The following is a 12,490-nucleotide window of genomic DNA, read 5'->3' as shown; positions in this document are numbered from 1 at the left end:
AACATTAATGAGTTTGCATAGAAACTTGAGATATCATGGAAAGATGTGGGCTGGAAGAGACCTCACAGGTCATCTAATTCCAACCCCCTGCTGTTGGCAGAATTGCCACCCTGGGTCCCACCTAGCATGTTCTCTAATACTTCCAGGGAAGGGGCATCCACAGCTTCTCTGGGCAGCCTGTGCCAGCACCTCATCACCTTCTGAGTAAAGAATTTCCTCCTGATGCCTGATATAAATCTCTCCTTCTCAGATCTGTGCCTTCTCAAATTGGTGCATTGTTTTAGAACATGCCAAAGAAGACCTGGTTTGTGTTTTAGGCTTCCGGTTTAAGGTCAGCTGAAGTTTTCATCACAAATTTTGAATCAGAGCACTGAGCCAGTGGAGGTACCTTGGTCAATGAATCACAGGCCATCATTTAGTAAAAACGGAGTTTAGAGCTGTCTCTGTCTTACTGACATTACTGAATGTGGCACCAATCTTGTAAAATGCCATCATGCACAGCAAAGCACTGGGAAGGTGCTCGCAGGTAATCCTAGGGCAGCACAGGGTATTCATGCTATAGAAGGGCCCAGGGAGGCATAAAAAGTTCTTCTTTTCACTTGGCAGGAAAGCGTCCTTCACCCCAAGTCTATTATGGTCCTTGTATGTTAAACCAGACTACAGAAACAGATGGTTGTGGTTTCTGTTATCGCTCAGTGGTGAACAATTGTTAGTTCTCAGAAGATGGCAAAATTTCCAAAGGAGTCAGTTTTTGTGTAATAGAATGAAAAAATGCTGGCTGGGAAGCAGCAGAAATCCGGGATGCACATGGTAGCATGCAAGTATATTGCAGCTAAGTAAGTCAAAACGTAGCGTTCATCAACAAATGCAAGGTTGTATCATGAGCCTGCGTTTTCACTAGGATCTCATCACACAGTTCCTCTTACAGAATTGTCAAACTGCATCCAAAAAATGCTCATACCTACTTGTCTGCTTCTAGTTTGGTACCTCCTTGTGTATCTGGTGTTATTTTGTACCCTGGCTTGGCTGGGGAGAGAACAATGGTTTCCAAACTTGATGATTAGAGTAAAATGAGAACATGCTAGCAAGTTAACAACTCTATCCGACAAACGTGTTATGGTCAGAAGAGTCAGCATCATATTTTGAAGTGGAATTTTTTTTTTTACCTTTTTTTTTTTTTTTTTTTTTTAAATCTTTTTTTTTCTTTCTGTTTGTGTTTCCCTATCCTGTATACTTGATCAGTTTTCCCTTGTTTTTCATTATCTTTGTTTTCAGGCACACCAAAGCTGATGTTTGGGTGAAATATGGTGGCATTTGATATAGCTTGGGGAAATGCAGTGATCAGTACCAACTGTCTGGCTGTTGCCCATACCGTAGACAGACATTCGGCATGTGGCCTAATTTCAGTATAGAAATTCACTGTCTTTTGGAAAAGAAGCTGCTACCATGTCTTCTTGCAGCTTGCACATAGCAGGAATGCAGTTGCACCAGTGAATTGATATTTCCCTCCATACTTCAAAGCCGGGATGACTTGGAGGCCACAGGTTATTGTCTCTGCTGGCGCTGTCTCTTCTTGTTTAGCATCTGTAGAGCTAGCCCACGATAAGTTTCTGAGTTAATTACCCAAATTCTCCTATGGCAGATTAAATGACCTTTTGTTATATTCCGGTCTCATCCCTCCAAATACACACTGTATTTTCTAATGTGATATGCCAACTTCATGGCTGCTAAATAAACCAATAAAGACATGGAAAGAAAGCTGTATAGCTAGAGAGCAGTATAATCATTCCACTTTTGTTCAAGTGTTTTCGGTAGACTCATAATGTTTTTGTTTTTTAATAAGAATAAAAACAGTTGTTTTCTACTAAGCGTAGGAGCTTGTTGCTGCTTGCAGTATGGTAATTTTGAGGAAATGCTTAACTGCATTTCGTTAGAAGACTGATGTAGGAATAGGAACGTCATCGTTTTGACTAATTGAAAAAGCCTCTACAAAGTACAAAGCCTTCTAGAATTTGTAATTACAAGAGTCTTTAACCATGTACTGCAGCATGTGGAAACTGCTTGTAAGACAGTCATCCTTTAGTTCTGAGATTACATTAAATCCTAGAGACTGTAATTATATGCATGTTGCTGGCAGGAGCCCACGCTGGGCTGATTGTGTTCATTGAACGGGGTCATTATTGGTTGTTTCTCTCCATGAGATCTGCAAGCAGCCAAGAAAACACAGTGCAGCTTTAATGCCTATTCCTTTCACTAATTCTTCCACTTGGAGGGCACACGGACCATTCTTGGTGGTTTATCTCATATTTTGCAAAATTATTCTTAACTGTCAGTTCAGAGATACAAAGACAAATATTTAGTAATGTTTCCAAAAGAAAGAACTCTTTTCCATCATCATAGGTCAAATCAAAGAAACGGTACATCGACTTGTGTACCCTCTGGAAAAGGGAGTTATATCTGAAATGGCTCACAAGCCATCGGCTTATTGAAAAGGCATCTTTCTGAATTAAAACTCATCTACTTCGTGGGTATGCTGGAAATTGCCTTTGAGAGACTGTAATGTACTTGTGCTACTGAAAGATTCTCATTTTTCTAGTACACACAGTATCTTCATATTTTATGATTCTCTTAAGTCCCTAATTATTTTTAAACAAAGATTTGCAGCTAGGAAATCCTGAGAAAAGCTCAACAGCCTGCTTTCCCAGCAACCGAAATGAGGCTAGGAATAGAAAGTCAGAGTTGCTCTATTCATCTCAGAGGTCCTTTGAGGACAATGTCTCTGTTATTAGACAGCTCTCAACCTTTGAGTATCAACACAGTTTCACTGGAAAGGACAGTTTTAATTTTTTTGCCAGTGATTCATATGTACTAGTGAATACTGCATGCACTTTTGTGGTTGCTGTGAAGGATAGCATAGGGAATGTTGTTCCTTGTGCTGTCTTTTCTACGCTAGAGGGTAGTGTGTACTGGAGAGTTATTTTCATGTAGAAAATATATATGTTTTGTTTTCTTTAATGCTACATTGTACACTTTACAGAATGTCATTAAGTCAGACTTTTTTAAAGAATTAAATTGTGTAGACTATATTGTAAATAGCCATCTTGGAGTGTGTCAGTACTGATTCTACAGCCAGTTCTTTAGTACCTGCTGATCCAAAGCGGCTAACATTGCCTGCAGATGAAAAAGTAAGACTTTTCTATCCAGAAAGACCTAAAAGGATTATTTTTTTTTAATTAATCTATTCATGGCCAATCAGGTTGCCACATTATGCCACAGCAGTGGTGCTTGGGCCTTAAGTCAGATCTTCAGCATATTTTTTTCTCATCATCTATTAACACTTGCAGTGTACTTATCTCCATGCTTTGCATGAAGTGTTCTCCAGCAATGTCTCTCTGAAGCCAGCACACATTTTACTATCTTTAACGATCCGTAAGAACTTCTGCTGCAATGTCTGTGGGAAATTGTCCAACACTGTTGCAAATACCTGTAGTTGCTTTAATAAAAATGTAAATTTGAAATACTCTCCAAATTACGTGAAGGTGACAAATTGTCTTTGTTGATAATGTGAGCACTGGGAAACTACAGGATGATTTATTGCTCTTTCCTTTTTATTCTCTCATTCTGTAGCAAAGTGGAGTCTTTGTAATGAAACAGCATCCATTGCAAAACACTTGATTGACTGGGTCTGCTGCTGCATGGGAATACGTTTCTCATCTTTGAGATGAAAAATGGTCAAATTTTGTTTTGTTAAAACTGAGATTCTTTATTGCTAGTTCTTGATTGATATAAGAATGTATAAAATGTACTAGAGGAAACACTTCAGTTTTCAGAACAGAAGCATCTATCTGGACATTTGTTATTTTCAGAACTAAATTATCTTTTTGCATAAAAATCTGACTTTTCATTTGAGTGATGTGGTTGGTGCCAGTGGTATCTTAAAATGATGGAGCAAGATATTCAGTTGTATAAAACTATCATGAATTCAGATTTCGAACTATTTTGTTTCTTCCTGATACATTAAATGTTCTATACCTGTACATCTTCACAGGTGCTGCAATGTTTTATTGAGGGTGTAGTCTTGAGTACATGCTTGACTTCACTGAACCCACCATGTTGGCTTTCTCAAAGGAGTAGGTCCTTGGTGTGCATCCATGGCTTTGACCATCAGAGGTACTCCATCAGTGCAGTGCATTGCCCTCAAGATGGTGACATAAAAGCTTGACCCGTAAAGAAAAATATGAGTGTGCAACATCCAAAAACAATAGTGGCAGCTCACAGGAGAAAATTGCCTGTAAAGTAAAAGTGTAGGGAGGGATGTCACTGGTTTTAAGGTGCTGCACAGTCAGTGTGTGAAAAGACATATTTCATGGAGTGTGGGATGGAATTTAAGCAAGATGTATATCCTAGGTTTGTATTCCAGTGAATAGAAAAGGTAATTATTGGACCTAAATTTCCCAAATTAAAAAAAAAAAACATTTTTTACAACTTAATTTTTTTTTTTGAGATCGGAAGTTGCTATCCTGCAGAATTTATATTCTTGATTAAATACTGTATTTTCAGAGACGTACGGTGAGTGCATCTAAGTCTCACACTGTGTAAAAGTGATTTTATTTTTTAAAATTTAATTCAGATAACTTTCATAATGATTTTTTTTCTTTTTCTTTTTGTGTCCTACTGGAGAGCTCAATTCCTCTTTGAGTCATTCTTTACCGCTAACATGATCTGGTAGATCTCAGCCAGAAGATGTTGTTAGATGAAAGCTGAATATTATACTGCCTGTCTTATCATAGAGAAATAAGCTTCTTTCATCTAGTGACCTTCTACTGAGTACTTATGAATATAAATTCAGTTGAGAAAACATTTGTGTATAATATATATCCTAGAGCTTATAAATAACCTTACAGTCTGCTAAAGAAAGGAATGAGTGCAGCAGTAAAAGTGGCACAAATACATGTTGCTGTCCAAAAGGATTGAAATGAAGAAAGAGATTTTTGCAATAAACCTTGAGAAAATGGTAGCAAATTTTGCAGCTCAGTAATAAATAAGGAAGAGATGTAATTAGTAAAGACTTCTAACTGTGCTGTGAGGAATATAAGTAAGTTTTCCGTATGCTCAGAGGTTTTTGATTTCCTTATTATGTTGCTACCCTTCCCCCCAACATACCTTCCTCCTTCCTTCTTCCTCCTGAGCAACCAGCTGAGTCCATCTCTAGAACTGAATGACTGATATCTCATAAAATGCTGTCTGACATTTGAAAAGTTCAACAAAATCCTTAATTGGGTTAAAAAAAAAAACCCAAACAACAGTAAGAACAACAACAACAAACCTGGACAATTAAGAATACATGAGATGTACTTAAAGTAATTTCAGAATCAGGACTTCGGGAAAGTACCATTCTGGCAATCCTCATGATCCAAACTGGAAGCAAGCAGTAAAACCATGAGTGAATATTTAAGAGCTTTTTCCTATGACTGGATTTCTTTTCTTGAACTAACAAAAGATAGGAAAAAAAACTGTAGTAAATACAACATATTGTTACATTCAGTGTTATACTCGAAGTACAAAATCTTTGTGTTATGAAATCTTCTTGAGGAATTCAAATCTACGTGTGACCTCCTTTGGTAAGGACAGAAAAACTGTCTAAAGAAGCATAAGCAAAAATAATCGTATTCACTTGGTTGCAAGTAGCTATTGCTGTGTTTTATAGGCTATTTGACATATGTGTCACAACTCTAGAAGCACTAGTAAACGATATAATAAGCTTTTTGGATCAAGGACCCCATCTTTTCTCTGTTACTAAACCTTATCTGACCAGGTCTGCAGCTGTTTTAGTGTACGTGTCACAATTTCTGTATTGTTTCTATAGTTCTATACATATTTAAATAATCAGATTTGAACTCAGTGTTTATGCAGAAGCTTGAAATTCTTCCTACGTGAAGCGTGTCCCCTGTGACTGTCTAGTTCTATGGATGTGCCCTCCTTCACCTCCTGTGCTGAGGAGGCTGAAGCAGCACAGGTCATGGCATCACAGAGGCAAGCAGTGAGCAATTTCTTTCTCACAGTGTAGGTGCAACCTCTTGCCGTTCTCTTCACAGCTGAAATCCTCAAGGATCTCAAAATTGTGCTCTGAGGGAGAAAAGACCAAAGTGGAAATAGGCTGTGATCTCACATTAAATACTTTTCTAGGTGAAAGAACAAAAGTAATAGTTTATTTTCGGAGGTCCTTGAGGAAGTTCAAGAAGTGTTTGGATGATGCTTTTAGAAGTATGGTTTGAATTTAGGCTGATTCTGCATGGAACCAGGAGTTAAACTTGATACTTGTAGCTCCCCTCCAACTTGAGATATTCTGGAGTTCTCTGGGTTCTCAAGCTGAGAGCTGCTCTCTGAAGATGCCTTTTTCCTCAGGGCAGGAGGAGCTCTGCGGGTTCCTGGCGGCTGCTGGCAGGTGTTTGCAGGCTTGGCTTCCAAAGAGGTGGAGACCTGTGTAGGGGTCCAACTTCACAGTCCTCCTCATCTGTGCTGTCTGGGAAAAATCAACAAATATTACGGCAACTGAGTACCATCCTGCAATAACTTCGGGTTACTCTTGAGCTAAAAGGATCTGTTTAAAGGGGTTGATTCACGGCATCGAGGACAGGCATCTGGCAGGTGAAAAAGGCAGTAATACAGAAGCTGGCCTGCAGAGGGGGTGCGGTGGGCTCAGAACTGCTTCTGCATCACAAACCTGAAAGAGCTGTGAGAGAGGCTGTGTGCTGAGGTCGTAGCTTTGTCACTGTATCAACTTTAGCACAGGAAAAAGGAAAGGAAACAGGTTTTGGGAGTTAGTGGTATTAATTGTGTTCAGTCCTGGTACCTGAGCGGGAAGTAGCAAGAAGTAACGGTGGCAGAGTTTCTCTTCAAGAAGTATATTGACGATGCAGGCAGAGTGAGCCGCTTGCTCTTTTCTTGGTTTCATCCTTATGGAGAGGACAAGAATACACATCTCCTCTTCCTCTTCCTGTGTGATAGTCCAAGCTCTTCCATTTTCTTCTTGGCCTTCTGAATTGTACCGGTTTACATCTCCACCTCCTCCCCTGTTCTCCCTGCTGTTGCTTGCCCAGTCCATCCTGTAGCAGCAGGGCTGTGTTATGGGGCTGCGATACAGGGCCAGAGCCACCAGCCCATGCTGCAGGTGCATCTGATTTTCACGCTGGTTGGGTTTCACAGCTGCTTGGCACAAGGGGCACCACGAGAAGCGATAACAAGGTTGGAGAACAAATAACTCGCTTACCCCTATCTGGTTTTAATGACAACAAAATGAAATCAATTTTCACTGGGCCTATCTAGGCAATTGCAGTTGTGCTGATGGAGTGTCTCACCTTTACCTTTGAAATACGTCTGCTGCTATAACCAATAAAACAAAAATAAGGAAAACAATTACTGTAATTGTTCGTAGGACAACGCTGAGAGCGGAGCTGCTGGTGCTGTGCAGCAGGGAACAAGGAGCTGCTCTGAGTATGGAACAGCCCTGTGCTGCTGCTGGCTGTCGACAGCTGACAGCAGAAAATGTGCACCCTAACACAGGGTGATGGTATTAAATAGAGCGAGGGATAGAAGATGTCAGGAAATAAACTGTCCCGTTTTGAAACGGAGGCAACTGAATGGGACAGAAAGCATATGAACACGGTGTTAAGTGTATGGTTCACATGAAACAGAAGTCTTGGCAAACAAATAGTTATTGGTTATTTTAAAGGAAATTACCTGATCAGGCACTTGGATTTTGTGCGTGAATCTGAGCTGGCAAACTGTACATGGCTTCTTTTGGTTTGTTTGCTTTGTTTTTAGAATCAATGAGGATTTTGGTCCATGAGTAACGATGGGATGGAACTCTCGCTTAAGCTTTGCATTCCACTTCATTATTTTCAGAATGAATTGTTGAAGGCAGGTTAATTTGCTGTCTGGCTAGATGTTGGAGAATGTAAAGCTCCAGGTGGGCTGAAGAAATCTTTCAGCATGTTACAAATGGTGCAACGTTTGGTGCAATTAATTACAAAATAAATTTGAAGGTGCACTAAAAGCTGGTGTGTTCTCTAGGAACGGGGAAAGACCTGATTCACAGTGTGCTTTCCGTGCAGCAGCATTTTATTTATTTTGGTGTGATCAAATGCCTCACAGTTCTGCCCTCACACAACAATTCATCATTTTCCCTCTGCTCTCTCCCTCCCCCTGTGATCCGTGCTTCAGCTGTTCTAATATACTTCTCTATGACCGTCAAAAAGGTTTTCTGGTGATAAAAAAGCCTTTTTTTTTTCCTTCTCTTCTTCTCATCTACAAGACTGTATCTTTAGTGTGCATTGATCAGAATATTTTGCATGTTAAATAGGTTTCAGAGGGATTTTCCTCTGTTTCCTCTGTTTACTCAGAGCAAGTGAGGGAGCTGACAGATACGAGAAAATGGAAAATGTGCCACATCTGCTGAAATTTGTGGCCCTTTGCCTGGCACAGATCCCCACAACTCTGCACATGGAGGGGAACATGGGAATCAGCTCCCAGGGTCCCAGTGTTGCGTGCAGCGGGATGCTCTGCAGCTTTTAGAGCAATGCTGCTGTGTCAGTCAGGGAGCTCGCTGTGCAGGTGGTGGCGGTGGTTGCAGCGAGCGACACAGCCGTGCCGGATGCCACTGGGTTGATCTGTGCATCAGCCAGGAGGAATTAAGCTCTGTCACTCCCCGCTGGGGCTACCTTTCTCCTGGTATGTGCGTGAGAAATTCATACGCTGCTGCTGCTGCATTCAGCAGAGCAGAGCCCCGCGTGCGCTGTGCCAGAGAAGGCAGCGAGCAAGAATGATAGCTGTCTCTTTCAAATGCCGCTGCCAAATTCTGAGGAGACTTACTAAAGGTAATGTGCTTTCCTTGTTATTCCTTCGGTGGCTCCGGCTACACACAGCCTAATGTTTGTACTTCTTAATATGACTGTCCTTACAATTTACTGTCAGGCAACAAAGAACTCCGGATACGGAGGTGCAGGAGCTCTTTCAGCTGAAATCCTCAAATGTCCCATGCTGTGTTGCTGTCAGCAGAATGGGTTCATGTTTTCTCTCTTCTCTCTGTTTTCAATTGCTAACAGCAGATTTTTTCCCTAAGACAAGTGCTAAAGTTATTATGGGATGTAATTGTTTTCTATTTCTGCTAACCTCTCAGAGGAGTCTCTTGGTGCATGCTCTGTCTTACCTCCAACAACTAGCAGTGGGATTCAAGACTGTATCCAGGATGACTTTCTGTCATTTCATGCCTTTCCTAAGCTATTTCTATGTACGCTGAGCCAAAAAACGTTGCATGAAATGAGTACAAATAGCACAGTGCGTGGTTTCTTCAGGACTGCACCAGCAGGTCATGCTTAGGAAGTTAATTTGCCTGTTTAGTAGTGTATGTTTGCTGTTACTGTAAATCTTTGTCATCTCCAGTTTTATCACTCAGAACTTTAATATACTCCTTGAATCTCACTGTGAGTCCCAAATGATTATTGGAGCAGCTCTCTTAAAAACCTGTCTGGATAAGACACTTTACCTCTTCAGAAATAAGAGAATTTTAAAAAATAACTATTTTAAAGCTTGCTATAGTAAATAATCCTTTCCTCCTCTGTTTAAAAAGGTAATATTGTTTTTTGGGGGGTTTTGGCTTTTTTTTTTCCTCCATGTGCTTATAAACTCCAAACATTGTAATAACGTTCTGTGTGCAAATCAGAACCTTTTGTTTTTTAGCTTTGCTACTGTGATACAGTGCCCATTTCTGTGCAGCTGTAATCACATCCATATGTAAAAGAAACTGTTTGCATCAGCCTAGCTTGAAAATTCAGAAATCTGTGAGTATTAATCAATATAGCTCAGAATCGATTAGTATTTTATTTTACAGAACCATGAAAGAGTAGCATGCTAATAACAGTGAGGTCTAATGGAAAAAAAGAAGAATATATTAATCAAATTTGTATTTCCTGCTCTTTAGATTGCTGTATGGGGCCACCATATCGTTGAAAACATGAAATAAAATACTTATTAATCATCCCTTCCTCTGTAGATTTGTTCCTCTTTCAAATCTATGGTGGCTAATGTCTCTTTTTCCTCACATGTTATGGATGTTTCTATTCTGATAGTTTTATTATACATTTATCAAGCTGCAAGTAAGCGCTTTTTCTTTTCCTGATTCGAGGAGAGGAATCTGATATCTATATAAGATAGATGTGGACTTTAATTCACTCTCTCACTGATGAGAGTTGTTTCTCCACTTAGATACAGTTTCCCTGGAATAATCAATATTCCTCTACATCATATCCATCTTAATTCTTTCACACTTCCGTCATTCAGCAGAACTCAGGCTGGTGGTTTTTCCCTTTGAAATGATCTTAGAGTCCTTTGAGACTCCTCATTCCTCCCACTCCTGAAGGATGGTGGGATACCATTGAATTTTTTTGCATTAGAAGTTTGCCATATGCTTGCCTTGCTACTGATAGTCCATACAAACCCCAAACAATCTAGGGCGACGTTCATATATTCTTCTGTAAGCTTAAAGCATGCCAGATCTAAATTGTCTTAATTGACAGCTGCCTGAATTTTCACCATTTTGAGTAAAACCTTTGTTCTTTTGGAGAACTCCTCTGCATGCCTTGGCTTTTGCATCTCAGGCTTCAGCCAGGCACTGCTCAATGTAGTCAGGATATCAATGGACAGTGTTGGACTTTTGCATTGTTAGCGTGGAGGAAACACTCTTGCCTACAGCCTGCCATCTCCTTATCAACTGGGAGAACCCCTTCCTTCCTCATCTTGGGATTTACTCTGAAGGCAGTCTTCCTTGGTTTAGTGTACTTCCTCAGTACTTTCCCCCCAGCTTATGTCTGCTGGTGTCTTTTCATTTAGGCAAATCCTGTACTTTTGTGCAGCTGCCCCGAACAATTCTTTGCTATCTTTCAGATCCTGCTGCAGGAAAATAAATAGATAAGCAGTAGGATACTTGATAAGCCTTATGTTTTTACCAAAAGTTATATATGCAGTTAATTGTACATCAAAAAGCGGAAATATCTGCTTTCATTTATTGTGCATGTCATTTTTCATGCCTGTCTTGACGACGTAAACTTGCAACTTCATTTCTTGTTCTTTCAGAAGATAAGGATGTAAACTGAAATGTCTCATCTGGGCAGCTGGAGACTCTCCAAAAGCAATTCTTCCCAACAGGGAGATGTTCAGGCAATATTGTGTTTTACAACAATTACACTCCCCTTTTCCTGCGCTTCATCTTAACCTTTCAAAGGAAAAGGCAGAGCTGTGTCTCTTTGGATTGTTCCACATGCTTAATTTTTAATTTAAAGATCTCTGAAAGCAGTGTCTTGAATTGTGCTGAGTGAATTCCAAAGCAGAAATACCCCATAGCTGTGAGCATTGCAGCACTTTCTGAAACCTGACCTGTGACCCACAGCTTCTTCTCCATCCTGTAGACATGAGAGCCAGACCCCTCAGTGTAAAAGCACCGACCTCTATGGTCCCAATCTTCAAGATCACATTGATGTGAACGTTTTATTTCTTCCATCCTCTGCCCTCAAACCTACACCAAGTCTGGGATGCCATAGACACAATGGCACAGCCTTAACACAGCAGTTTCTTTCTTCAGCCCTGTCTTCATCTCCTCCTTTCCTCAGTGGCAGCCTCAACTTGAGGAGCTGCTGCTTCAGCTCCTGGCCCACATTGCTTTCCATGGGCCAACATTACACAGCATGACGGAGACCAGGGCTGACCATGCCATCTACTCCCCTGCTCTAGATTTCCCCCCATCAGGCAACCCCTTCCATTCAAAGTCAGCTGGTCCGCAGCCATACTTAAAGTCTACTTCATTTTTTCCTCACTATTTTCCAGTGAATAAACGTCACTGGTTTCCTTCCTGATCCTTCTTCCCCACAACCATAGGCCTGTGCTGTGTTGCCCCTGTGGTTACAAGAACCACTGTCTCTGCTGAGGTTGCTGTGCATCAAATCTCTTCCCATATTTCTATTGCATCATCTCCCCCTTCTTAGGGAAAAAATACGTGGCAGGAGTACACAATGTGCTTTATCCAGAACATTTAAAACACTGAGAGATTAGTTCCCTTAGATTAGTAGTACTCTTTTCAGTACCTCAGCTTTGTGAGCCATTACTTTGAAACTCAGTACATTTTCAGTAATGAAATGATACATTAGGTGAAGCTCCGTATTTGTATCTATTAACAAGTGAGGAGAAGTGGAGGAGAAGTTTAATTTGTTGATGTAATTTTCAAGAAGAATACTGTGTGAGACAATTATCACATATGTGCTAAGATGTGATTGAATTTAGATCTAGTCTATCTGCTTAACAAAAATCAATCCATTTTCTGCACCAGTGTGATGTTTCTATGCTACTTTTCAGTTACAAGATTTCTTTTTTATATGTTAATATAAAATGTTAAAATGTTTATGGTGAATGGGAATTTGTGCTGCTGTTACCTGTTCTCCTT

General features: G+C 40.3%; 1 protein-coding gene across 11 annotated transcripts in view; it reads left to right on the top strand.

Moving 5' to 3' along the window:
* Positions 1–12,490, top strand: part of GRIP1 (glutamate receptor interacting protein 1) — a 307,239-nt gene that overhangs the window by 148,665 nt on the left and 146,084 nt on the right. Inside the window, exon 1 of one of the 11 annotated variants that reach the window (XM_048933925.1) lies at positions 8,628–8,876. The exons of the other annotated variants lie outside the window; for them this stretch is intronic. Within the exon in view, the coding sequence (XP_048789882.1) occupies positions 8,822–8,876 (55 nt within the window). The 5' untranslated portion in view covers positions 8,628–8,821. Of the gene's footprint in view, positions 1–8,627; positions 8,877–12,490 lie in introns of those variants that run through there. 11 annotated transcript variants of the gene reach the window in all.

Source organism: Lagopus muta, chromosome 1, assembly GCF_023343835.1.
Source record: "Lagopus muta isolate bLagMut1 chromosome 1, bLagMut1 primary, whole genome shotgun sequence".
NCBI classification, from domain to species: Eukaryota; Metazoa; Chordata; class Aves; order Galliformes; family Phasianidae; genus Lagopus; species Lagopus muta.
The sequence above is the reverse complement of the archived record's forward strand: the minus strand, read 5'-3'. Positions and strand labels throughout refer to the sequence as shown.